The 27,110-nt window shown below is 45.9% G+C and overlaps 1 protein-coding gene across 5 annotated transcripts in view; it reads right to left on the reverse strand.

Annotated features, from left to right (window-relative positions):
• Positions 1-449: 449 nt before the first annotated feature.
• The window catches only part of LOC121576747 (A-kinase anchor protein 13), a 167,643-nt gene continuing 140,982 nt past the window's right edge, over positions 450-27,110 (reverse strand). Inside the window, exons 11-38 of one of the 5 annotated variants that reach the window (XM_041890158.2) lie at positions 26,613-27,004; positions 25,808-25,864; positions 25,284-25,343; positions 22,698-22,857; positions 22,385-22,490; positions 18,467-18,509; positions 18,207-18,321; positions 14,609-14,765; positions 12,486-12,553; positions 12,250-12,304; positions 11,883-12,039; positions 11,511-11,623; positions 11,102-11,248; positions 9,264-9,517; positions 9,008-9,133; positions 8,729-8,846; positions 8,030-8,281; positions 7,736-7,812; positions 6,612-6,793; positions 6,296-6,378; positions 5,985-6,185; positions 3,957-4,121; positions 3,767-3,837; positions 3,190-3,234; positions 2,877-2,927; positions 2,228-2,692; positions 1,562-1,901; positions 450-1,287 (exon numbers count right to left, since the gene is read on the reverse strand). In XM_041890158.2, the coding sequence (XP_041746092.1) occupies positions 1,229-1,287; positions 1,562-1,901; positions 2,228-2,692; positions 2,877-2,927; positions 3,190-3,234; positions 3,767-3,837; positions 3,957-4,121; positions 5,985-6,185; positions 6,296-6,378; positions 6,612-6,793; positions 7,736-7,812; positions 8,030-8,281; positions 8,729-8,846; positions 9,008-9,133; positions 9,264-9,517; positions 11,102-11,248; positions 11,511-11,623; positions 11,883-12,039; positions 12,250-12,304; positions 12,486-12,553; positions 14,609-14,765; positions 18,207-18,321; positions 18,467-18,509; positions 22,385-22,490; positions 22,698-22,857; positions 25,284-25,343; positions 25,808-25,864; positions 26,613-27,004 (4,119 nt within the window). In that variant the 3' untranslated portion in view covers positions 450-1,228. Of the gene's footprint in view, positions 1,288-1,561; positions 1,902-2,227; positions 2,693-2,876; positions 2,928-3,189; positions 3,235-3,766; positions 3,838-3,956; positions 4,122-5,984; positions 6,186-6,295; positions 6,379-6,611; positions 6,794-7,735; positions 7,813-8,029; positions 8,282-8,728; positions 8,847-9,007; positions 9,134-9,263; positions 9,518-11,101; positions 11,249-11,510; positions 11,624-11,882; positions 12,040-12,243; positions 12,308-12,485; positions 12,554-14,608; positions 14,766-18,206; positions 18,322-18,466; positions 18,510-22,384; positions 22,491-22,697; positions 22,858-25,283; positions 25,344-25,807; positions 25,865-26,612; positions 27,005-27,110 lie in introns of all 5 variants that reach the window. The other 4 variants (XM_041890154.2, XM_041890157.2, XM_041890155.2 and 1 more) reach the window with 4 other exon arrangements.

Below are 27,110 nucleotides of genomic sequence, written 5' to 3' on the forward strand. Positions count from 1 at the left end.
ATGTAGACTGGTGCTCTCTATGCACAGTAGTTTAATTCATGTTTTATTTTCACTCAGACAGCTTACTGATCTCTCTCTCGCTCTCCTTTATTTCAGAAATCAGGAAGAGTTCTGCCTATGAGACACAGCTGTCCCTCCATTCCTTACCAAGCGCTCACCAAGTCGGTGTCCATGCTGGCCATCAGTCACAGAGACCTGGACGGTGAGGGTCACTTTAACAATCTCTCTCTCTCTCTCTCTCTCTCTCTCTCTCTCTCTCTCTCTCTCTCTCTCTCTCTCTCTCTCTCTCTCTCTCTCTCTCTCTCTCTCTCTCTCTCTCTCTCTCTCTCTCTCTCTCTCTCTCTCTCTCTCTCTCTCTCTCTCTCTCTCTCTCTCTCTCTCTCTCTCTCTCTCTCTCTCTCTCTCTCTCTCTCTCTCTCTCTCTCTCTCTCTCTCTCTCTCTCTCCCCCCTCTCCCCTCTCCCCTCTCTCTCTCTCTCTCGTCATGTCTTCTCTAACCTGCAGTTGCCTTTCTTTACAACTTCTTTTGTAGCGTTGATGGGTGAAATGAGGATCTAGTTCCTTACAGGCGGGAACAAAGCATTATGGGGCCTAGTGTTAAGCAATACCTTTAGAAGTATTACAAGAAACACTACTACATAAGCTTTACTCACTCACCTGGAATTGTTGAATAGGGTGTATGCTCTCTTTTGTCATATTGGCTATTAGGGTATAATTGAATTTGTGAAATGCAGAACATTCTACAGTCACTCCCCTACGGCACCTGCTCTGTTAAATCTTCCCTTCACAAAGAAAACTAATGTCATCTACTGTATACTTCATGAATGATAAAACTTATTCTAGCCATGATAGAATTTCTGAAACTGTTCAAATCATATCTGAACACTATCAAACACCAAGGCAACCAACCCATGCATGCCAATCCATAGCAGACTTGCAGCTTCACCACATAATCAAATCCGAACTATCATCATCCAAAAGTCACACCTAGACAATTCAGAGTGGCAACTAAGTGGGAAGTGTCTGCATGGTTCCGTAATAAGTTCACAGGAAGTGCTCTAGCTGTACTTCCTGTCCATGGCCATGACCGACCCCTCCAGGTCCAGGTCAGTGGGTAGGGTACAGTATGTCAATGGGGTGCATGTCTATCTGGCCACACTACTATATGGTCTGGCAGTCAGTTGATGCAGTGAGTGTGGGGCATTGTGGGATAGTGGAGGACAGAGGGATCAGCAGAAGAAGATCTCTCCGTCGCCCTGAGGCTCTGTGACCCCAGTGTTCTGGGGATCTGTGGAGAAGAAAAACAGACATAGACTTTAGTTAAACAACATCCCTCATACACTGAGTATACCAAACATTAGGAACACCTTCCTAATATTGAGTTGAAGTCGATTTAACAAGTGACATCAATAAGGGATCATAGCTTTCACCTGGTCAGTCTGTCATGAAAAGAGCAGGTGTTCTTAATGTTTTGTACACTCAGTGTATAGTGCCTAGCACAGGTAAGTATACTGTTCCCATGGCTCTCTTTTCCTTACAAAGATGTGTGGTGCTACTGGTACCTGGCTGTGATTGGCCCTTCCCTTTCTTCTTCTTCTTCTCCTTCTTGTCCTTGGTCTTGGCCAGCTGCATCAGGCGGTTAGGGATTTGGTTCTGGCCCTCTGTGCTGCTCTGGGCCTTGGAGCTGGCGTTGGAGGAAGAGGACAAGGAGGAGAATGGGTTCAGGTTCTTCCCTTTCCTCTTAGAGCCCATCCTGAGGAAGGGGTCTTTGGTGGCGGGGGAGGAGGACAGCTCTGCCTCCCCTCCTCCAGGCTCTCTATCCAGAGAGGTGGAGCTCTGGAACTTCATGGACTCCTCTGAGGTGGTGGAGGGCGTCCGCTGTATCCTGTGTGCCTGCTCTGCCTACAGATCAAAGCAAACCATACAGCAAAGAAGTGGGGAGTTAAGCCTCACAGCAACTTAATGATGGAATCTTACTTTTGAAGGAAGAGATTATATCTAGGAGTCAAGGTTGAGCTAGTTTTAGGATTAGAAGCTCAGGCTTGAGCCCAGGTGGTTATGATAAGCGGTAGGTAAAGGGTTATTCTAAGGCCATCATTACATTGCCTATGTGTAGTCAGTCCATCATAGTTACATAATAGTTATATAATTTATTTAATGTAAGGTAACAGACAGAGACCAGTGAGCAGCAGCCCTCTTTGAGAAACGTGTCAGCTGATCCAGCTCACCTCAGCTTTCTTTATCTGCTCCACCATCTCAGCCTCCCTATGCAGCGTCTCCCTGTCTCTGTCCAGCTTCCTTTGGGTGTCCCTCAGCCTCTCCAGATCCCTCTGGTACTCCTCCTTCCTCCTCTGCAGCTCCTGCCTCTCCTCCTCCATCTGCCTGCGCCTCTTCACCGTCTCCTCCTCTTGCTCCTTCACCTGCGCCTCCCTGTCGCCCAGCCCCGACTCCCTCACCTCCCACTCCCTCTCCCTCCTCCTCCTCTCGTCAGCGTGGGCCGCCTGCTGGCGCTGCAGGTTGGCCACCTCCTGCCTCTGCTTCTCCAGGCTGCGCTGCTTCTCCTGCTCGATCAGGGAGTTGGGCCGAGAGGAGGAGGAGGACAGGGAGGAGGTGGAGGAGTGGCGGGAGGCTGGCCGCTCAGCCAGAGCATGACGCTGGTCCTCAATGAAGGTGTCCTGCTGCACCACCACCGCCTGCAGGAGGACAGCAACAAACACACGGTTATAAACACATGAAGTTGTATTGACATCCATACTAATGTACAGTTGGTGTGTCAGTGTGCTTTTTAACAGCTCTGCGTGATCGATCTAATGAAAGTGAGGAGAAGGGAAGAATAGAGGAGAACAGTTGTATGAAAGAGAGGAGAAGTGGATATACCTGCAGTGTGTTGAGGAGGTCATGGAGGTGTGTGACACTGTGGAGGACCTGCTATAAGACAAGAAGAGAGATCATAAACATTTACCTGTGTACGGTTACACAGTAGGAACATACACACAATAAAATGCTTCCTATGAAATAACATAGTACAGTACAGTAGCAACAAGAGAGGCCTGTCCGTGGGAGCAGGTAGTGATGCCTCTCTCACGCAGCCAGTCAGCCAGTCAGTCAGCCAGTCAGCCAGTCAGTCAGCCAGTCAATCAGGGATGTACAGTATGCTGGTAGTGTAACATAGCGTTGGAGTCAGCCCTACCTCACTGTTCCTCTTGAGCAGCAGCAGTAGGTTGTTGTTGCCCCCCTGTGGAAGAAGACAAGTACAGCTGCAGTTAGTTACTGAGATAATAACAGAGCTGCCGAGGCGAGGGGCCATGTTAATCACCCCCTCAAAGGAAGAGCTTGATCCCACCTGCCTGCCGGGGAGGCCTGAGCAGAGGAGATTGTAGGCATTAAAAGCATAGGACTGCTCCCACACAGCCCAGCCCGGGGGCATCACCTAGCCTCATGGAGCCTTATTAATATGGACCTCAGCTCAGCCAGCCCAGGGACCCGGGCTGGGATAATGTCTGTCTGTTAATGTCAGTGGTGGTGATGGGGGACTGGACCAGGCCTACTGAGACACAGGCAAGTTGAAATCCCTCCTGATGGCATTGGTTAGGAAATAATAGTTATAAAGAATAGCCAGGAGTTAATGAACAAAATGTGTGTGTGTGTGTGTGTGTGTGTGTGTGTGTGTGTGTGTGTGTCTAAGCTGGTCTAAAAGCATTTCTCTGTTCCTTTCATTCCTTTGCTGTGACTCACACATCTCTGAGATGTACAGTTACTGTAATTACCTTCTTTAACACACTGTCGGACTCAGTCCTCCGAAGGTCTAATGTGTCATCCCCCTCTTCTTTCTCTCCGTCTGGAATAAAAAAAAAGGAGACCTTTATCCCACAGCTGCAGATGACAGTCAGCTACAGTATGACAGCCAGTCAGGGTACATAGGGAGAGAGGGAGTAAGAGTGTGTGAGGTGTTCTTACTCTTGGAGATGTTCATCTGGTGGCTGTCAAAGCCTCCGAAGGTCTCAGCGCGGCGAGGCAGACACACCGGCCCCACACTGCCCCCTGATGCATCTTGGGTACTGGACACCTGCTGCCCCACGGCCCCACCCAGACCGCCATTCACCAGCACATGGAGAGTCTCCACTGAAACACACACACACACAAATTACACACATGGGGATAGGTCCTGCACTCTGGTGCTGTATTCTTGCAGTACCGTGACATACAGTGAGGGAAAAAAGTATTTGATCCCCTGCTGATTTTGTACGTTTTCCCACTGACAAAGAAATGATCTATAATTTTAATGGTAGGTTTATTTGAACAGTGAGAGACAGTATAACAACACAAAAGACCTGTCAATCTCCCTCGGCCTGGGGCTCCATGCAAGATCTCACCTCGTGGAGTTGCAATGATCATGAGAACGGTGAGGAATCAGCCCAGAACTACACGGAGGATCTCTTCAATGATCTCAAGGCAGCTGGGACCATAGTCACCAAGAAAACAATTGGTAACACACTATGCCGTGAAGGACTAAAATCCTGCAGCGCCCGCAAGGTCCCCCTGCTCAAGAAAGCACATATACATGCCCGTCTGAAGTTTGCCAATGAACATCTGAATGATTCAGAGGAGAACTGGGTGAAAGTGTTGTGGTCAGATGAGACCAAAATGGAGCTCTTTGGCATCAACTCAACTCGCCGTGTTTGGAGGAGGAGGAATGCTGCCCATGACCCCAAGAACACCATCCCCACCGTCAAACATGGAGGTGGAAACATTATGCTTTGGGGGTGTTTTTCTGCTAAGGGGACAGGACAACTTCACCGCATCAAAGGGACGATGGACGGGGCCATGTACCGTCAAATCTTGGGTGAGAACCTCCTTTCCTCAGCCAGGGCATTGAAAATGGGTCGTGGATGGGTATTCCAGCATGACAATGGCCCAAAACACACGGCCAAGGCAACAAAGGAGTGGCTCAAGAAGAAGCACATTAAGGTCCTGGAGTGGCCTAGCCAGTCTCCAGACCTTAATCCCATAGAAAATCTGTGGAGGGAGCTGAAGGTTGGAGTTGCCAAACGTCAGCCTCGAAACCTTAATGACTTGGAGAAGATCTGCAAAGAGGAGTGGGACAAAATCCCTCCTGAGATGTGTGCAAACCTGGTGGCCAACTACAAGAAATGTCTGACCTCTGTGATTGCCAACAAGGGTTTTGCCACCAAGTACTAAGTCATGTTTTGCAGAGGGGTCAAACACTTATTTCCCTCATTTAAATGCAAATCAATTTATAACATTTTTGTCATGCGTTTTTCTGGATTTTTTTGTTGTTCTTCTGTCTCTCACAGTTCAAATAAACCTACCATTAAAATTATAGACTGATCATTTCTTTGTCAGTGGGCAAACATACAAAATCAGCAGGGGATCAAATACTTTTTTCCCTCACTGTAAAATCATTCACAGTGGTGTGTTGTTTTTCATTACTATTTGCCAGGTCTTGTACACACACACACCATACTGTGCGATTTCAGTAAGGACTACACACACTACTCTAGGTAGCTGAAGCAACCCGGACAGACCTCCATAAACTGGGCAACTAAGGCAACCAGGAGAAAAGGAGAAGAAATATCAATATCTGTCTCATTACTCAACCTGCAGCATTAAAGCAATTCATTTGTACCCTTATGCATTGATTCTATCCCTGTCTACAGAGAGAAAACGCTGATATAAATAACTATGACAAGTAACCATATATCACTCTGGCTTTAGCCAACAATTAGTTTTCGGCAGTATTCTGTAATCTCTCTGCCTTTGTCTTTCAGCTGCTATCAGCATTATATTATGCTAGGGGTATTTTCGGGTAATTTCCTGATTGTTTCTGATTGGTCCTGTGTGTCTTCAGGGGGAAATCACTGGTTGACCATGTGTCCAGGTAATTCAATAGGTGACCACTGATTGGATAAAGGGTAATCTGTGTTGTGTGTGGTTTCTGCCCGAGGGCCGTCCACTCTGACTCACCTTCCCTCAGGGCATCCTTCATGATGGGCTCTCCCTTGGTGATGTCGTCTGGAGAGGCTCTAAACAGCATTCTGGTCCTGATAGACTGGGTTGGGCTGGTCTCCTCCGCTGGGCCGCTGCCACCCTCACACATGTCCCTGAACACCTTCACCTTCTCCTCCAATAGACTCACGATCTGCTCATCCTTCTTCCTCAGCAGCTCTGAGAGGAACAGAGACACACACTGTGGTTAATACTTGTCATACACAACACTGACAGAGCATATCCATCAGGTTATACAGTATTTGATGAAAAAACTGAACAGGTTTTACCTCTAATCTCCCGTGCTTTGGTCTCCAGCAGTCTCTTGTCTTCCTCGGTCTCACTGGGGATTCCCTCATCATCATCCTTCTCTCTGTTAACACACACAATCCTCCATCAATCAAACCATTTACACTGCATGTGTAGTATAAAACAAATATGTTCTACGTATATGATATTGGTTTGTGTATCTGTGGGTACACAATGTGTGTGTTCCCATAGAAATAGAATTACAGATATTTTTTCAGAATCAAATTGCTGTGGTCTGATGGGCTTTCCCGTTCTAGTCATTATATTTCTATGTGTGTTCCTGTCTAACTGACTCACATGGAGTGCATGGCGTCCTGTATCAGCTGCATCCAGGTGTTGCGTTCCTCCTTGGTGCTGGCCAGCACCTCCACCATCTCTGGCTTCTCTATCCCCGCTGTGATCAGGAACAGACCCCTCTCCTCATTAGCCACCTCACGCACAATCAGCTTCTGCAGGGAGATCACCGTGGACCGCTGGTCCTGAGGGACGGGAGAGCGGGGATGGAGGGGAAAGAGAGAGGGAGGAATGGAGTGAGAGGAGGGAAGGAGAGGGAGAATGGAGGTGAAAGGATGTATTGACCAGGTTTCTATTGAAGGACCAGGTTTCTTTTTCACCCCGATTTCGTGATATCCAAATGGTAGTTACAGTCTTGTCCCATCGCTGCAACTACCGTACGGACTCGGGAGAGGCGAAGGTCGAGAGCCATGCGTCCTCCGAAACACGACCCTGTCATGCCGCACTGCTTCTTGACACACTGCTCGCTTAACCCGGAAGCCAGGCGCACCAATGTGTCGGAGGAAACACCGTACAGCTGGCGACCTAAGTCAACGTGCATGCAGCTGGGCCAATTGTGCGCCGCCTCATGGGTCTCCCGGTCGCGGCTGGCTGCGACACAGCCCGGGATCGAAACCCGGGTCTGTAGTGACGCCTCAAGCACTGTGATGCAGTGCCTCAGACCGCTGCGCCACTCATGAGGCCATAGACTAGGTTTCTATTGAAGGATGTATAGACCAGGTTTCTATTGAAGGATGTATAGACCAGGTTTCTATTGAAGGATGTATAGACCAGGTTTCTATTGAAGGATGTATAGACCAGGTTTCTATTGAAGGATGTATAGACCAGGTTTCTATTGAAGGATGTATAGACCAGGTTTCTATTGAAGGATGTATAGACCAGGTTTCTATTGAAGGATGTATAGACCAGGTTTCTATTGAAGAATGAATTGACCAGGTTTCTATGGAAGCTAGCATGCAACGGCCTTGCGAGGCACAATATTAATGGAGCTGGAAAAACCTTGAAGGACTGGTGTTATAACAGCACAGCAAGCTAAACTTGGTGTAAACTAACATGAAGTGGGCACGGTTCTCTACAGAGTGTGGTACATATGAAACAATGAGCTGGGAATAACAAACATAACATACCAGTGAGGCAAAGACATATTTCTGGTCTTTCTCCTGGAGGAACACAAACACGTCAGACAGCAGCATGGCCTGGACATCTGTGAAAAATAACAAAGATTCAGGATCAGTGAGGGAGGGAGGGCGGGGGGAGAAGAGGGAGAGGAAGAAAGGGAGAGAGAGACACAGAGAAATTGAGGAGAGAAAGAGTGAGAAAAAACTAGAAAGAGAGGGAGAGAGGAGGAAATGAGAAAGAAAGAGAAACAGAGTGAGAGACAGAGAGGGCGAATGAGACAGATAAACAGGGCTGACCCGTACCCTTTAGTCTGCCTGCAGAGTTCTTGAGCTGCAGTGGTCCATCATGCAGCAGCCTCCTGCCTCTCAACAGGTCTTCCCGTGCAAACATCTGGCCACTCTTCATCCTCTGAATGGACTTGCTGTCCGTACGACTGTACACCTCTTTCAACCTTTTCTTCTTGTCATGTTCGTTCACCTTGTTGTCCACCGCATTTAGAATCTCCTTCACCAGTCTCAGAGCCTGGGTTATATCCTCATGATCCTCCTCATTCTCTGCATCAGGGAAATAAGACCTGCATGTCACTTCAGCACACACAGAGGAAGAGACCTCACAACTATCTCCATCACTGCTCTTTCTTTCTTAATTTTTTTGTACTTTTTACCCCTTTTTCGCCCCAATTTCGTGATATCCAATTGGTAGCTACAGTCTTGTCCCATCGCTGCCACAAGGAGTTGCTAAAGCGCGATGCGACAAGGACATCCGAGCCGGCCAAACCCTCCCCTAACCCGGATGACCGCTGGGCCAATTGTGCGCCGCCTCATGGGTCTCCCGGTCACGGCTGGCTGTGACACAGCCTGGGATCGAACCAGGGTCTGTAGTGACGCCTCTAACACATTTGATGCAGTGCCTTAGACCGCTGCGCCACTCGGGAGGCCCGCTCTTTCTAACAAAGCAAGTGTATGAGTGCCATTCAAGGAATAGAGAATACCAGGTCTCACCTTTGGTGTGATGCAGTATCCTCTGTAGTAACACGGGGTACTTGGTTATTCGCTGTGTCACTAATAAGATGCACTCTGGGATGCCTAGTCTTCGGACTATTGTGCTGCTCATCTTTTTCTGAAAAACACAGACAGATACAATTCAGATATGAATATTCTGCTTCAAACAACTGCAGGTTTATGCAATAAAATTACAACAGTGTAGTGGCACCACCTGGTGGAGAAAGTTATGTTTTTCATACTGCTTATAACCATGTACAACAAAGAGTAGTTAGTTACCTTGATGAAGGCTTGGAAGCGTTTGTCTTTGGTGTGAAGCTCCTTATAAAAGTTGACCGCCTCGTTGTGGTGACTGCAGAATTTCCCGTAGACTTTCTTCATGCGGTCCGCATTGGGCCCTGAGAACTGAAGACCAGAAAACCCATAGAAGATTAATAAGTTAACTTACAGGTTAGCCTACTAGTCAACATTTCCACAACATTTCCACAAGGATCGCTAAACCCCTCAGGGCGACAAACAGTCTCCCCCTGCTAACCTGTGAGACAAGGACGTCTCCTATCTTGTGGATGAGGAAGCTCCCGTCATCCCGACCCTCGATTGAGGACTCCCTCTTGCGCTCCAGGAGGTGTGTGAAGAAGTGTGTGTGTAGATCCAGGAGTTCGTCCAGCATGGGGAACATCCGCTCCACCGTCAGGGCCTCCAGCTGCAACTCCTTCTGCAGGCTCTTACTGTACACCTCAGACATGATCCTCAGCGTCCGTACGTGGTGCATCTCTGTCTGGACCAGCTCTGCAGAGAGACAGGAAGGGAAGTGTAGGAGGGAGAGGTAGAGAGTGGGTTATAGTGCAAAATCCCAATTAACAACACCCTCACATTGTGTTTAACCCAGGAGTGAAAGTAAGCTGGTACGGTCCGGTAAAGAGTATCGTCAAAATAAATAGTGGGGGTATGCCGTCCTGGTTAAACATGACCCTATCACAATAATTAAACAAAGATGCAAATAAAACTGTAAGCTATTACACTTTTATTTATCATTAACGCATGTCAGTCGCATTCATTGTTTTGCGAATGGACTTAAAAACATGTGTAATACGTTCCAAAATGCGGTGTGGTTCGACGATAAAGGTGGCATTTTGCGAAGGCAGAGGTGAGTGGCCTAGATGGAGATGCACGCGGACAGCAGTGGACGCATCAATTCAGGTTACAAGTGTCATCACTGAATGTCATTCATTATACTTTTTGGTGTTTTGTAAAGCCTGTCGCATGCTTCTCAGTCGAAACAGTTTGCGCATATATTATGAAAACATTGTGACATTTTTGTTCATTTTGGTGTTCAGCAGGATTTGATTGATAAATATTTATTTATTTGTTGTTGCTACGGCATCTCAAGAGGGACAAACAGTAATATTGCTGCTTTTTTCTCGTTTTTCAAGCTAAGGTCTTTTAAGGGAGTATGTGAGGCACAGACATTCGCTTCACCTAGCTGAGTTATGCTAGGAGCAAAGTGAACCTAGTATGCGGGCACCTTAACAGATGTCTCTTTCCATTCATCAAATGGCGGGTGCCCAGTGCAGTGTATGGATTTTTACATTTACATGTTAGCAGACGCTCTTATCCAGAGCGACTTACAGTTAGTGAGTGCATACAGGTGGTCAGGCTTACAGGAGCCTATTGAAGTGATTGTTTGACAATCAGATGAAAACATCATGACTGGTTGTGTTTATGCCACTTTAAAAGGTAATACATTTTAATATTAAAAAGGACAAATCTTTACTATTAGTCCCACAGAGATCCTATTAAATTAATAGGGATTCTATATGCGAGTCTATATGCAAACCTGCAAGTAAGCACTTCATTGCACTGTGCACTCCATGTATTTCAGGGATGGGCAACTTTGATGGGGGTGGGGGTAGAGTTCTGCTATCCGACCCAAGCCCGACGGCCCCGACATTATACATCAGGACTAAATTGATCACTAACATTTTGAAGCTGACCATTTGCGCGTGCTGTGCTGTGCAGTACAGTCATATATGACTAAGATCATAACATGGCGTCAGAAGTGCTTCAACCTCGTCAAATATAAGACAAGAGAGATTATTTGACAGAAAATAATAATGTTCCTTGAGTTTTGTCAGAGTTGAGTGACGAAAAGTAGCTAGCAGCCCAAGCAGAGCCATTGCTATGGATACTCACAGACTCAGAGTCGCCATGAGCAGAGCACATGCAGAGTGAGCTGCACGCAGGGAGCGAGTGACAGACAGAGAGGAGCAGCTAATGGATTTACTAATGGAGGAAGTTATTTCTGATTTTGACTGAAACAAAGGATGGGAACATGTGATGGAATGAGTGGGATTGGGAGAGTTGCCCTCCTACCATAGATGACGTCCTGTCTCTTGACCACCTCCTTCTTGAGCCCCTTCACATACTTCTTATCCACAGTGAAGGTCCAGGAGTCTGCCTCCAGATCCTTAGACTCTGCCTCAAACTCTCCCATCAGCTGGCTGTCCATCATCTCAGTCCCTAGGACAACACACACAGGAACAGTTAGTATGGACGGGGCATGGGTGGCCAGACTGTACGTACTGTAAGCATACATTTGCTCTCCTACACTCACATATGCTGTAAAGTGGACCAATACAAAGTAATGCAAAACAACGGCTGAAAACATCAGAGGAAATCCGAACATGTCATATTTGCTCACTCCTTTGAACCGATCCCTACAATGAGAGACTACAGCAAATAGGCTCTGTCACAGTGATAACTCTCCAGCTCTCTACCTTACCTTCATCAGTGAGAGACTCAGTGGACTCATTGACCTTGGAGGTCTTGTGCAGTGAGTCTGTAGACTGGGACAGGTACTTCAGGCCCTTCAGTGGCATCTCATCCATCAATGGCCTGCATGGACAGACAGACAGACAGGGTGGAAGAGAGAAACAGAGTTGGTGAAGGAGTGACTATTACAGTGATAACATAAATCGTGTATACACTCTGGCTGTACAATTGATGTACAATGCATTTGACACAACACTTGTGATACAACACATACAGTACTGTTGATGAGTGTGTCAGCATGAAAATGTACATCAGTTGTAAAACCCAAGTGTGTAAGAGGCAATAGTGAGTTGGTTGGTGATTGAGTGGTGTTGTGTCTCACCCTGCGATGTTGCTGATGGAGATGCTCTTGGACAGGTTGCTTTTGTTGAAGGGGAGGATGCTGGGATTCCTGCGAGGCACCACCGCCGCCACCGTAACCATGGCCTGGTCATCAGTGGACGAGGTGGCCGACCACGGACGCTCCCGAGACGATGTAGCTGACCACACAAATACAGAAGTTAGCATGTACAGTAGTACAGCTCATAAGGATATCAGGAATTGTACATGCACAAAGTCAAATAAATACAAATATACTGTATGTAAAACATATACAGTACTTTGGATTTTTTGGGGGAAAATATTAACAATGCATAGATAAGAGACAGACATACATACAGTTAGTGGACAAATAAATATATTACATTTACTTCTCAACATGACTCCGGATACGGACGCAGGATCTGGCACTGTTTGCTGCTTCTGCTGCTGAAAATACAGTATGGTATTACAATACATCAATGCCATTAACAAGCCTGTTACCCATTCATTCACACGTTAGACAGAGACTGATCCCGCACAGATGCGTGCTGACAGACAAACAGACACATTCTGTTCCTGTGTGTTTGAGTGAAGAAGAATTGTAGACAGCTGAGAGCAAGCTTACCTTCATTTTGACCTTGACACAGACAGGAAGACTCTCTCTGCAGCCCTTATGGACCTGTGCATTGCAGTCTGAAATCATCAGAAGAAAAACAACATTAGCACAAAGATTTGGTAGAAAAATCAGTTATAGACTGCAGGAAAAGCAGAGTAGTCAGACCTACCCATTTCTCCCTCCTCCTTCATCAGGTGACAACGTTGCTACTTGCTACTAGTGTAAATAATATAATTTCAATGCAACAAGATCACACAACAGTGTAAAAAACCTGCTAGCTTGGTGGTATGACTCATACCAAATCAACATTGCTAATCTGAACCACCCTGACCTATAGAAACAAACAGGCAGCAAGAGGAAACTCTAATCTGTACACTGAGAAAATCCAGATTCCACCTGATTTTAGGCTGTATAAAATAATTTGAAAAAGTCCCAAAATGGCATTTATGTTCTGTAAAGAAAAAGGTAATTTCCCTGTTTCTGCCTAGTTTACCCTTTCAGACAGTGTACAGTGTCTTACCTCTCCCAGCTCTCCAAGTCTGACCTCTGAACAACTACAAAGTCTTGTTTACTGAACACAGTTAGCAGACACGCCCAGGTTAAGGTGAGGGTAACTCAGAGCAGGCGCCATAAAAACAGTTGATCTAATAACATAAAAGCTGCACAATAACTAACAGAGGAATCAGGGCTGAGTGTAGAGTATGAACAGGCCATATAGTTCAAAGTGTTCCGCTCCGCCTCCAGTCAAGCCCATCCAAACAACACCAACACAACAACACTTCAGGGAGGAAAGAGATGGGAAGAAGGAAGAAACAACAATGAGCAGGCCCTCCCAGCTGGAGGTTTTAAACAGTGAGAGGGGACTGTGCTGTTGCTCTCTCCCAGCTGGAGGTTTTAAACAGTGAGAGGGGACTGTGCTGTTGCTCTCTCCCAGCTGGAGGTTTTAAACAGTGAGAGGGGACTGTGCTGTTGCTCTCTCCCAGCTGGAGGTTTTAAACAGTGAGAGGGGACTGTGCTGTTGCTCTCTCCCAACTGGAGGTTTTAAACAGTGAGAGGGGACTGTGCTGTTGCTCTCTCCCAGCTGGAGGTTTTAAACAGTGAGAGGGGACTGTGCTGTGCAACAGGGTGTGTGTGTCCTTCATTTTTTTCGAGGCCAACTTGTGGGAGTTGTTTTGATTGTGTGTCAAACACAGACAGACTGAATCTCTCAAAGTGAAGCTGAGAGAACAGAGAGAGGAGGCAGCTCTCCATTAGACACTGCACTCTATTAGTTAATATTTCAGACAAAACTAATTCACTCTCCGCAAAGCCCTATTTGACTTTTTAGCTAAGATAAGGATCAAAATCACTGATCAAGAAAAAATATGTTCTGAATAACTATGTCTATTGTCAAAACGAAGGGCTTGTTTCAAGTTTAGGACTTTGCTCGTCAAACCCTATGTGGGCCACAATTCTGTGTGGGCTTACAGCACATCCTCTGCAAGAGAGCGAGAGAGAGAGAGGAGAGAGACAGAGACAGAGACAGAGACAGAGACAGAGACAGAGACAGAGAGAGAGAGAGAGAGAGAGAGAGAGAGAGAGAGAGAGAGAGAGAGAGAGACAGAGACAGAGACAGAGACAGAGACAGAGACAGAGAGACAGAGAGAGAGAGAGAGAGAGACAGAGAGAGAGAGAGAGAGAGAGAGAGAGAGAGAGAGAGAGAGAGAGAGAGAGAGAGAGAGAGAGAGAGAGAGAGACACACACAGCCGGGCTGTAAGAGTAGAGCTGCGTCAGGGGCCAGGGGCAGAGTGATGTAACCCAGTGAAACAGGGGACTGAGTGGACTGGCTTGGCCGAGGGCCACATCCCTCCCCTGTCCCTTTTTCCCTCTAACCACCCAACTCCTATTCACTGGGACAGCCCCACCTTGTCCATCATGCTTCAGACAGACTGACAACAAACAAAATAGTTATAAGAAAAAGTATTGGGAGTGGGCTACTCTGCTATTCTAATGCATGCTGTTGGCCATACAGAGATGGTGGGGGGAATGTGGAGCAGTGGTCCCTTACCATGGAACAGAGTGACTAAATAACTCTGTGGAGTCTGGTTTCTCATAAACACTCTGATAAGATCATTACAGATTTGTTGTCTTACTGGTGCAGAGGAAGGCTTCTTTAGTGATAATGGGTTTGTTGCATTGGTGGCAGGTTGTGGATGGGGCTGGGTTCACAGAGCTGAAGAGATGACCGTTCAGGTTTTTTTTCTCCTTCTCCTTGGGGTCTTTTTCCTTCCCCTGAGCCTTCTCCTTCTCCTGCAGAGAGATACAAAGGAAATACCATCATTTCTCTAAGTCAAAGCACTGTGGCACTGTGTATGCTTTCCGGAGATACTGAATCAATCAAGGGCTCACAAATAGATCTCACACTTGGATAGTACTTAGCCAAAGCCGAGAGATATGAGTCATTTGCGCAAAGATGTACTGAGGAAGTATACACCACATGTGTTTGACAGCTGTCAAAAACCCCTTCACAATATTTCCGTATTTGTTTTAATCCAGAAGTCTCATTCAGTCTCATTAACAAACAGAAACATAATTAGGACAAAAGGTTACAGTATATCAGTGTAACAACAGACACAATACACTGGACTGGCCAATAACACACTCTCAGGTTGACTGTACAGGTAGACACTCATTCATAACCAGTACAGGAAATGAAACAACCAATATCCTATGATTCTGACTCAACCTAAATGTGTTGCTGAAGCAATTCCTCCTGAAAAAGGGAAGAATGTGTATTTAGAGAAGAGTTTCAGAGCCTGTTCCTGTCTGAGCCAGGCGACAGGTGACAGGAGACAGGCGACAGGTGTTAGTCAACACAAAGAACCAATATCCCCTACCTCATCCTGTACTGCATCAGCCCTCAGCTTCAGTGAGCGACTGTGTGCCAGGAGCCGTCTACACAACATCACAGTGGCAGTATGTCTGTCTGTCTGTTACATTATTACAGTGACAGTCTGTCTGTCTGTCTGTTACATTATTACAGTGACAGTCTGTCTGAACGCTGGTCTGTACGCTGGTCTGTAATAACAGGCGATACAGAATCTACAAACGGAACTCTGGCGTTCCCATGTTGCCAGCCATCAGCCCAACAGAAGGAAGTGAGCTACCATGGATGTACCATGAGCGTCTGTGCCGACTGCTTTGCCGTCTCCGTTACACACCAGCCCCACATTTTTTTTTCCCACATTTTTCCACATTTTGTTACGTTACAGCCTTATTCTAAAATTGATTCAATTAATGTTTTTCCTTCTCAGTCTACACACAATACCCAACAATGACAAAGCGAAAAGAGGTTGAGAAATGTTTGCTAACTTATTAAAAATTAAAAACAGAAATACCTTATTTACATAAGTATTCAGACCCTTTGCTATGAGACTCGAAATTGAGCTCAGGTGCATCCTGTTTCCATTGATTATCCTTGAGATGTTTCAACAACTTGATTGGAGTCCACCTGTGGTAAATTCAATTGATTGGACATGATTTGGAAAGGCACACACCTGTCTATATAAGGTCCCACAGTTGGCGGTGCATGTCAGATCAAAAACCAAGCCATGAGGTTCAAGGACTTGTCCGTGGAGCTCCGAGACAGGATTGTTTCGTGGCACAGATCTGAGGAAGGGTACCAAAACATTTCTGCAGCATTGAAGGTCCCCAAGAACACAGTGGCATCAATCATTCTTAAATGGAAGAAGTTTGGAACCACCGAGACTCATCCTAGAGCTCGTCGCCCGGCCAAACTGAGCAATTGGGGGAGAAGGGCCTTGGTCAGGGAGGTGACCAAGAGCCTGATGGTCACTTTGACAGAGCTCTAGAGTTCCTCTATGGAGATGGGAGAACATTCCAGAAGGATAACCATCTGTGCAGCACTTCACCAATCAGGCCTTTATGGTAGAGAGGCCAGACGGAAGCCACTCCTCAGTAAAAGGCACATGACAGCCCGCTTGGAGTTTGCCAAAAGGCATCTAAAGACTCTCAGATCATGAGAAACAAGATGCTCTGGTCTGATGAAACCAAGATTGAACACTTTGGCCTGAATGCCAAGCGTCACGTCTGGAGGAAACCTGGCACCATCCCTACGGTGAAGCATGGTGGTGGCAGCATCATGCTGTGGGGATGTTTTTCAGTGGCAGGGACTGGGAGACTAGTCGGGATCGAGGCAAAGATGAACGGAGCAAAGTACAGAGAGATCCTTGATGAAGAAAACCTGCTCGAGAGCGCTCAGGACCTCATACTGGGGCGAAGGTTCACCTTCCAACAGGACAATGACCCTAAGCACACAGCCAAGACAACGCAGGAATGGCTTCGGGACAAGTCTCTAAATGTCCTTGAGAGGCTCAGCCAGAGCCCGGACTTGAACCCGATCAAACATCTCTGGAGAGACCTGAAAATAGCTGTGCAGAAACGCTCCCCATCCAACCTGACAGAGCTTGAGAGGATCTGCAGAGAACAATGGGATAAACTCCCCAAATACAGGTGTGCCAAGCTTGTAGCATCATACCCAAGAAGACTCTAGGCTGTAATCGCTGCCAAAGGTGCTTCAACAAAGTACTGAGTAAAGGGTCTGAATACGACCGTACATGTGATATTTCAGTTTTCTATTGTTTTTGCTAAAATTAGCAAAATTTTCTAAAAACCTGTTTTTGCTTTGTCATTATGGGGTATTGTGTGTAGATTGATGAGGGGGGGAAAAACACTTTAATACATTTTAGAATAAGGCTGTAATGCAACAAAATGTGGAAAAAGTCAAAGGGTCTGAATACTTTCCAGATGCACTGTACAAGGTACATACGTTCAAAGCCCAAATTGGAAGCCATACAAATATTGGACATTTTACTCGGTCAGTGTTCATGTGTTATGGATTAAGTAGCATTTTTGATTATAAGCATGTTCTTCTATGTAATAACTAGGCCTGCTAAAAAAAGATGAGATATTGTTTTGGATACAATCACAGCTATATCAAATCACATGATAACTGTGTTGATGCATGGTCTGGGCATTACTGTTATTTCCCTTAATGTTATCAGGAAGTCTAATGTTATTAGGTCTGAACGAATTGTGGTTTGCTTTCGTAGCAGCAGTGATGCCATACAGACGTCTGTTTGAGACAAACCACAGCATGCATCTGTTTCCTGTTTGGCTTTCCTACTGCGTGCAGACCAGGCGCCTCACTCTGCTTCTCACAACTCAAAGACTCACAGCCAGATACACAAACCTAGCAGATATATACTGTATACTCCCTCACAGTCATTTACAATCTGATTATGACACCCAGAACACAGATACGCGTCAGGGAAAAGTATCTTATTCCGGAATCAACAGTTTTGAGATTGTAATATGTGTATTAGCCTACACTCTGTTATTAACCTGGACATAAATTATAACCTGAAAACTTGTATCCAAAGAACTGTAATGAGAAACCTTTAGACACCTAATAATCCATTGGATTCAACACCAATATGGACAATAGCGTTAGGGTCAGACTGAAAAGGTAGTGTACTACTGGGGCTTCTTCAATTCAATTAACTTCAATATTTATTTATTTATCCCCTCAGGGGCAATTCTGAGCCAGGCCCTATGCCTGTTATTTCACTGTTAGTCCACACCTCTTGTTGTTTACGAAGAATGTGACAAATAAAATGTGATTTGCTCTGCTAGTGCAGGAGGAAGAGAGGCTTAAATGGACAGACTCACCTTGTTCTTCTTAGTACTCATCTTGCTCTTGAGATAACTGAAGGTGCGGCTGACCTTGGTCCCCTGTCTTCCCTCAGTGTCGCTCCGCAGTGGCCCCGGGTCCTCCTCAGAGATGCTGGACGAAGAAGAGTAGGAGAACTAGAGGCAAACTCAGCATACTGCCATTCATACTGCCAGACACTACACTGCTGGAGAAATAGCCTTTAGTAGACATTGTAAGAACAGACCCATGTAAAATGGGGATAAGGTTTCTGTCTTACCTGTGCTCTAGTGATGCCGAGGTACTGGAGAATGATCCCATTCCTACAGCAGAAATAGAGAGAGGAGGTGATGAGCTGGACCAATGGAACAGCAGATTATGTCATTTATTTATTTACATTTGTATTATTGTTATTGGTACACCGGATAGGTGAAGAGAAATGTGGTGTTTTACAGGGTCAGCCATAGTAGCACGGCGTCCCTGGAGCAAATTAGGGTTAAGTGCCTTGCTCAAGGGCGTATCAAAAGATTTTTCACCTTGTCAGCTCAGGTATTTGAACCAGCGATCTTTCGGTTACTGGCCTACACTCTAACTGCTAGGCTACCTGCCACCCTAAATGGGACAGGGAGTTGTAAATGTAGTTATAGAAATATAAATATGATCAAAATATAGTTATACATTTATATACAATACGAGCAATGAAAGCATGTTGAAATAACGGAGATTACAGAGTGGAATTCTCAGCAAAAAAAGAAACGTCCCTTTTTGGGACTGTCTTTCAAAGATAATTTGTAAAAATCCAAATAACTTCACAGATCTTCATTGTAAAGGGTTTAAATACTGTTTCCCATGCTTGTTCAATGATCCATAAACAATTAATGAACATGCACCTGTGGAACGGTCGTTAAGACACTAACAGCTTACAGACGGTAGGCAATTAAGGTTACAGTTATGAAAACTTAGGACACTAAAGAGGCCTTTCTACGGACTCTGAAAAACACCAAAAGAAAGATGCCCAGGGTCCCTGCTCATCTGCGTGAACGTGCCTTAGGCATGCTGCAAGGAGGCCCTGTGGCCAGGGCAATAAATTGCAATGTCCGTACTGTGAGATGCCTAAGACAGCGCTACAGGGAGACAGGACGGACAGCTGATCATCCTCGCAGTGGCAGACATTGTGTAACAACACCTGCACAGGATCGGTACATCCGAACATCACACCTGCAGGACAGGTACAGGATGGCAACAACAACTGCCCGAGTTACACCAGGAACGCACAATCCCTCCATCAGTGCTCAGACTGTCCGCAATAGGCTGAGAGAGGCTGGACTGAGGGCTTGTAGGCCTGTTGTAAGGCAGGTCTTCACCAGACATCACCGGCAACAACGTCGCCTATGGGCACAAACCCACCGTCGCTGGACCAGACAGGACTGGCAAAAAGTGCTCTTCACTGACGAGTCGCGGTTTTGTCTCACCAGGGGTGATGGTCGGATTCGCGTTTATTGTTGAAAGAATGAGCGTTACACCGAGGCCTGTACTCTGGAGCGGGATCGATTTGGAGGTGGAGGGTCCGTCATGGTCTGGGGCAGTGTGTCACAGCATCATCAGACTGAGCTTGTTGTCATTGCAGGCAATCTCAACGCTGTGCGTTACAGGGAAGACATCCTCCTCCCTCATGTGGTACCCTTCCTGCAGGCTCATCCTGACATGACCCTCCAGCATGACAATGCCAACAGCCATACTGCTCGCTCTGTGCATGATTTCCTGCAAGACAGGAATGTCAGTGTTCTGCCATAGCCAGCGAAGAGCCCGGATCTCAATCCCATTGAGCATGTCTGGGATCTGTTGGATCGGAGGGTGAGGGCTAGGGCCATTCCCCCCAGAAATGTCAGGGAACTTGCAGGTGCCTTGGTGGAAGAGTGGGGTAACATCTCACAGCAAGAACTGGCAAATCTGGTGCAGTCCACGAGGAGGAGATGCACTGCAGTACTTAATGCAGCAGGTGGCCACACCAGATACTGACTGTTACTTTTGATTTTGCACCCCCTTTGTTCAGGGACACATTATTCAATTTCTGTTAGTCACATGTCTGTGAAACTTGTCCAGTTTATATCTCAGTTGTTGAATCTTGTTATGTTCATACAAATATTTACACATGTTAAGTTTGCTGAAAATAAACGCAGTTGACAGTGAGAGGACGTTTATTTTTTGGCTGAGTTTATGTACTTTTATCAGTATTGTGGTTCAGTACAAGTAAACATTACATGTTACATAACCATTACAATACATTTCCAAGCAGAGGTGATATCACATAACACGTGGTAGTACCAACATCCAACAGAACCAGTGGGTACCTGGTGGGACAGGTTAAAGGTGGAATTTCACACTGGGTAATTTGGTTAAGGACATGGCCAATTAACAACAAGACCAACAAATACATACAAAAAGGAATGTGATGATAAGGCAGCATACACATACAGTAGTAGTCAAGGGCAGCCATTAATAAAGAGATTTACTGGGGGCCAGACAGCACTGAAACTCAGCCTCAGACCTACAACAAAGCTCAATAAGACACATATCCCATGACAAACACAGAGACATTTTCAAAAACTGCCAGGCAAAACCTCTTACAGCTCTTAAACTGTAGATATGACATGCCAGAGCAGCGAAAGCCCTTTGAGACGTCATCCTCCAGTAACGGCCCGGAACGGGATTTTCTTCCTTTCGTTCTCTCCAAAATAATATACAAGCCATTCTTACAAGGCTCAAAGGAGCGCGAAGGCAGCAGTGAAATGTTCCTGTCCTTTTTAGCAGCTGTGAAGCCTAAAAGGAACACTTTGAAATGTGTTTATGTGGATTTCAAAGAATGGAGGCTAGGGGGAATAAATATAACTAATGGAGAAAAAAGATGGGAGAAATGTGTGAAAACTCACAGGAGGGACATAATAGGCATGTCAGCCATGTCAAATACAATAGAAAAAGGGCTACTGTAAAAAAGGGGCTACTATGCTAACAGAAAGCAGATTATTTGATCTCAGTTAGATTCTGGGTTTTCATGCATCTCCAGCAGATATTTCATAGGCTGACTGGACTGCAGAGGGCTTTGCTTGAAACTTCACACATACAGAACAACAAACAGTGCATATTTCATCACCTGTTGAGATTTGCATTAGTGACTAGAGGTGATTTGACCCTGTGTAAGTTATTTGTTTAGAAACAATGACTTGTACTGATTGATATTTTAGCAAACCAAATTATTTGCCTGACAATGTTAACCCTGTTAAGGGTAGGGGACCAAACAGAGATTAATTGATTTAAAAGAGTTGATTTAGAGAGAGGTAACGTCCGTTTAGTGACACAGGTTGACGTAGAGGCACACTACACAGGAAGCAGCCGGGGCTAAGGGGCCACTCAGGGCATTCTGGGAACTGTAGAACTTACTCACTACATCCTCCTCATCACTGGAGGAAGAGCCAATAGAAAATAATGTTCTAGATTTTGGGAAGGTCGGAGAGATGCTGAAGGAGAAGGAGATGCGCCTCTTTGGTCGAGTCCGTCCACTCGCTATCCAGTTCAAGGGTACAAAAGACATCAAATCACATGTTAAATTAGCACAAGAACCTGGGCTGACCCTCATTCCCTTCCAAGTGATCAAGTGAACCCTACACAGGAGAAGCTGTAACAGTAGCCCCTGTTAGCCCCAGAGACGATTGGGATTAAGAGAGTGAACAAACCACCTGATTGGATTATGTTCCTGTCTGGGAAACACAGCAGAGAGACAGAGAGAAAATGGACCTGTAGGACGAGGTTGGAAACAGCAGGTGATAGGAGACTTGATTGTTGGATAGAGGCCTGGGCATTTCAGAGAAGGAGTGCTGATCTAGGATCTGTCCATATAATCTTATTCATAATGATCTAAAAGGCTAAACTGATCCTAGATCGGCACTCCTACTCTGAGACCCTGGCCTTGTGTACCACCATGTCACGAGAGAGAGAGAGAGAGAGAGAGAGAGAGAGAGAGAGAGAGAGAGAGAGAGAGAGAGAGAGAGAGAGAGAGAGAGAGAGAGAGAGAGAGAGAGAGAGAGAGAGAGAGAGAGAGAGAGAGAGAGAGAGAGAGAGAGAGAGAGAGAGAGAGAGAGAGAGAGAGAGAGAGAAGGATTTAGAGGGTAACCCAGAGAGAGATTGTTAAAGTGACCCTCACCGTCCAGGTCTCTGTGACTGATGGCCAGCATGGACACCGACTTGGTGAGCGCTTGGTAAGGAATGGAGGGACAGCTGTGTCTCATAGGCAGAACTCTTCCTGATTTCTGAAATAAAGGAGAGCGAGAGAGAGATCAGTAAGCTGTCTGAGTGAAAATAAAACATGAATTAAACTACTGTGCATAGAGAGCACCAGTCTACATGGGATGGTACAAAGATTCAGCGGTTCAGTGCAAGTGCAATTCATTGTGCAAGCAAAACACAGGACCTCTATGGTAAAGATATGTCTGGACAGTATAGTGTGTGAGGGTTACCTGGCTGTAGAGGCTGCTGCAGTCTCCCAGGTCTGACTCCTGCTCCTCTGTTAGGGACAGAAGCGAGCCCCTCTCCTCACTGTCCAGACGTGCAACGGTCCCCACACCAGAGGAGACCTTCCCAGTATCCTCCTCTCCAGCCAGACCCTCCAAACTGTAACTGCAGACACAACAATACTGTGTTAGTGAAAGAACACTCTACTGGTGTTTCTGGTGATAGATGTGGTAATTTGTTTAGGGACAGTAGATACAAACACCCTGTGAGATCTTTAAACCACAGGCAGGAAGTGAATTCACACCCAGCAGATCTTCATGCTCCAGACAGATGATACAATCAGTTTTTTCAAAACTGAAACTACACAAGTGGAATGCACAAGTACGTACATGCACATATACACACTTTTGTAACAATCTTTTGTAATTTTTTACATTAGTCCACTGTTGATACAGTCCCAAAATGTTTTATATGTCAGCAGTCAAATTTTGAAGATATACAATTTTCAAGAAGCAAAGTGTCACTTGCCACATCATGATGATGATGCGTTTTGCACTTCTTGAAAGTCTAATATCTTGAAAACTTGACACAAAATAGATGGCATCATGAGGAAGGGAAATGATGTGGATATATTGAAGCAACATCTCAAGACATCAGTCAGGAAGTTAAAGCTTGGTCGCAAATGGGTCTTCCAAATGGACATTGACCCCAAGCATACTTCCAAAGTTGTGGCAAAATGGCTTAAGGACAACAAAGTCAAGGTATTGGAGTGGCCATCACAAAGCCCTGACCTCAATCCTACAGAAAATGTGTGGGCAGAACTGAAAAAGCATGTGCGAGCAAGGAGGCCTACAAACCTGACTCCGTTACACCTGCTCTGTCAGGAGGAATGGGCCAAAATTCACCCAACTTATTGTGGGAAGCTTGTGGAAGGCTACCCGAAACGTTTGACCCAAGTTAAACAATTTAAAGGCAATGCTACCAAATACTAATTGAGTGTATGTAAACTTCTGACCCACTGGGAATGTGATATATAATAAAAGCTTAAATAAATAATTCTCTCTACTATTATTCTGACATTTCACATTCTTAAAATAAAGTGGTGATCCTAACTTACCAAAGACAGGGAATTTGTACTAGGATTAAATGTCAGGAATAGTGAAAAACTGAGTTGAAATGTATTTGGTTAAGGTGTAAGTAAACTTCCGACTTCAACTGTACATGTAAACCTAAACACAAATGTAAGGGGGAAATAACTTAAATAAAATAAACATAAAAATAAAATTCCCCAAGCTTCAATCAGTTAAACAACATTGTTTACTTGATTAAAAAGTGTAGCAAATTTAAGACAACAGAACAATTGTAATTCATGTTAAATAATAGACAACAAATAAACTCATTTGAGACCATACTTATGTAAATGATGAATGCATAACAAATCAGCATTCAGTATTAGAGTACAACAGACCTATAACCTCATTCTAGCGGTCCTCTCACTGAAGCTGTAAGTCTGGCTAAGCGAGATGAACTGAACTAAAACCATAACTCACCTGTCTGGCTCACTGATGATGATTATTATATTAGTCATTCTAATCTTTGCAGTAGTTAACTAGCAGTGTAGCAGTATAATACTATTGTTCTAAAGATGCTTGATGCTTCCTCTCTAAATTCTAGCTTCCTTGTCTCAGAGAGAGCGAGAGAGAGAGAGAGAGAGAGAGAGAGAGAGAGAGAGAGAGAGGCAAAAGATAAGTGACTGTGCATCTCTGAGGTCGACCACAACTGACCAACAAGGTGAATGAGACAAAGAGAGAGCAACAGCAGCAGTGACAAAATACACACCAAGCCAGAGACACACCAAGCCAGAGACACACCAAGCCAGAGACACACCAAGCCAGAGACACACCAAGCCAGAGACACACCAAGCCAGAGACACACCAAGCTAGAGACACACCAAGGCAGAGACAGACCAAGCCAGAGACACACCAAACCAGAGACACACCAAGCCAGAGACAGACCAAGCCAAAGACAGACCAAGCCAGAGACACACCAAGCCAGAGACAGACCAAGCGAAAGACAGACCAAACCAGAGACACACCAAGCCAGAGACACACCAAGCCAGAGACACACCAAGCCAGAGACACACCAAGCCAGAGACACACCAAGCCAGAGACACACCAAGCCAGAGACACACCAAGCCAGAGACAGACCAAGCCAGAGACAGACCAAGCCAGAGACAGACTAAGCCAGAGACAGACCAAGCCAGAGACAGACCAAGCCAGAGACAGACCAAGCCAGAGACAGACCAAGCCAGAGACAGACCAAGCCAGAGACAGACCAAGCCAGAGACAGACCAAGCCAGAGACAGACCAAGCCAGAGACACACTAAGCCAGAGACAGACCAAGCCAGAGACAGACCAAGCCAGAGACAGACCAAGCCAGAGACAGACCAAGCCAGAGACAGACCAAGCCAGAGACAGACATGCACAGAGCATAGAACATGCAGAGGCTTCTTCCTCTCTTTTTATTTATTTCATATTGTTTAACCGTGTTTGTCTTTTTAGGCTATTAGTTGACACACGGTGATGGCATACCTTCTGCTATCAATCTGTTCCGGGTGGGGAGGGGGGACGTTGGAGGGACACCAGCTCATACTAGCAGGGAGAAGCCAGGGAGGGAGAAGGTTGGAAAGGGACAGGAGAGAAGGGGAGTGGAGAGGAGAGGAGAGGAGGGGGGGAGAGGGGGAGAGGAGAGAGACAGACAGGTACAGGAGCAGCAGGGAAAGTGTGACGTTATTTCAGGGTGAGATGTGATGGTCAAAGGTAAAAGTGGTGGGTTAATGGTGAAAGTATTTTTCCATCGGAGTGGCTTGATTATTATTACATTGGAGAGAAATAAACCATTTAAAGTTAGTTTCCACTGTCTTCATTCTTCATACTGTTTTAGAAATGATTTTTCCATAGCATAAGACACTTAAAATAAAATTTGATTTGATTAGGGAGTGCTCAATATAGGTAGCAATACGTTTTACATTTTCTTCCCGTAATGAAAACACAGCTTGGCAGTGACACACCATGGAGAGTCAGAATGGAAACGTTGAGAAATAACTGTGTGGTACCTTCTCCTATGAAATGTTGGCTTTCGAGGCTTCCCTTCCCCTTGACCTTGCAATGAACTGAGAAGAGATGGAGAGATGAGCAGAGGACAGAAAATAAGGGATGGACAGAGAGAGATGAGAGCACTGACAGTACAGAACATGATCAAATGGGTGATAATGAATAAGAAGGAAAAGGTGCCAATAAAAATAATTGATACAAAGGCTATTCAAGCCCCTGGGTAATATGTCTTACAGACTGAAATATTGAGAATAATTATTGATAATGGTCAGAGGAGTAATAGTACAGTACTTCTCACACAGCTGTTTACTGAGGTCAGCGGTCAGTGTTTAACCTTTGACCTGGACAGGCCTTTCCCACAAAGTCCACTGACACAGAGGTGGCTCCAGGCATATCTAACTGTACTGTATATAGGCCCCCTGAGGGACAACCATGGATCAAATACACACAGAGACAAATATCTACACACACACGTGCACACACACACACACACAAACAGTGGTCCACTGACACACAAACACAGTGTCTGAACTTGAGGCCGTATGAGGACCAGTCCTCGGGGAGCCTGTCTCTGTCCTAGTCTCATCCCTGCAGACTGCACTTCCCAGGGTACTACTGTCTCAAGTGACTCCCCAATAGATATCATCATACTGAGGACAACTCAGTATACTGTAGGAGTTGGAGGCTAATTGTTCACACAGATGATTACTTTTCACCATCCATCCATAGCTATCCTTCCTGGGTATGTACTATAGGGTAGTGAGTGTGTTGGGTTAGAGGTCAGTGTGTGGGGTTAAGAGGACTCACCTGCGTTGGTTCATGTCTGTCTCTCCTGCAGGATTCTTCCCCGGGCCCCAGCTGTGCCGGCGGAACGGAGAGAGCGAGCGGATAGAGGAGCGTAGGATGGCGGAGCCTACAGGCCCCTCTGTCAGCTTGTCTTTCCTCTCCTCCTCCTCTACCCCCCCAACTGTCATCTGCCAGGCGTCTCCAGCACTCCAACTGGCCCTAGTGCTCAACACCCCTGCCCCCGCCCCAGCCCAAGGAGAGCCCACTCTGCCCTGGGAGGAGACACTGAGAGGACCCACACTGCACTGGGAGCTGGCGCTGAGGGGACCCACACTGGTCACGTCGTCTATGGAGGAGAAGGACACCGACACACCGCTGGTGCTATCCCTTGGCCCAGTCACAGCCTCCTCTCCCTGGGGACAGAGAGGATACAGAAAGAGCCTGTTACCCACTGGAGTCAAAGTAAACTGAATGGCATTGTGGTAGGATTTGGAATTACACATTTCAGCTAACACATTT

The sequence above is a fragment of the Coregonus clupeaformis genome, chromosome 11, assembly GCF_020615455.1.
Source record: "Coregonus clupeaformis isolate EN_2021a chromosome 11, ASM2061545v1, whole genome shotgun sequence".
NCBI classification, from domain to species: Eukaryota; Metazoa; Chordata; class Actinopteri; order Salmoniformes; family Salmonidae; genus Coregonus; species Coregonus clupeaformis.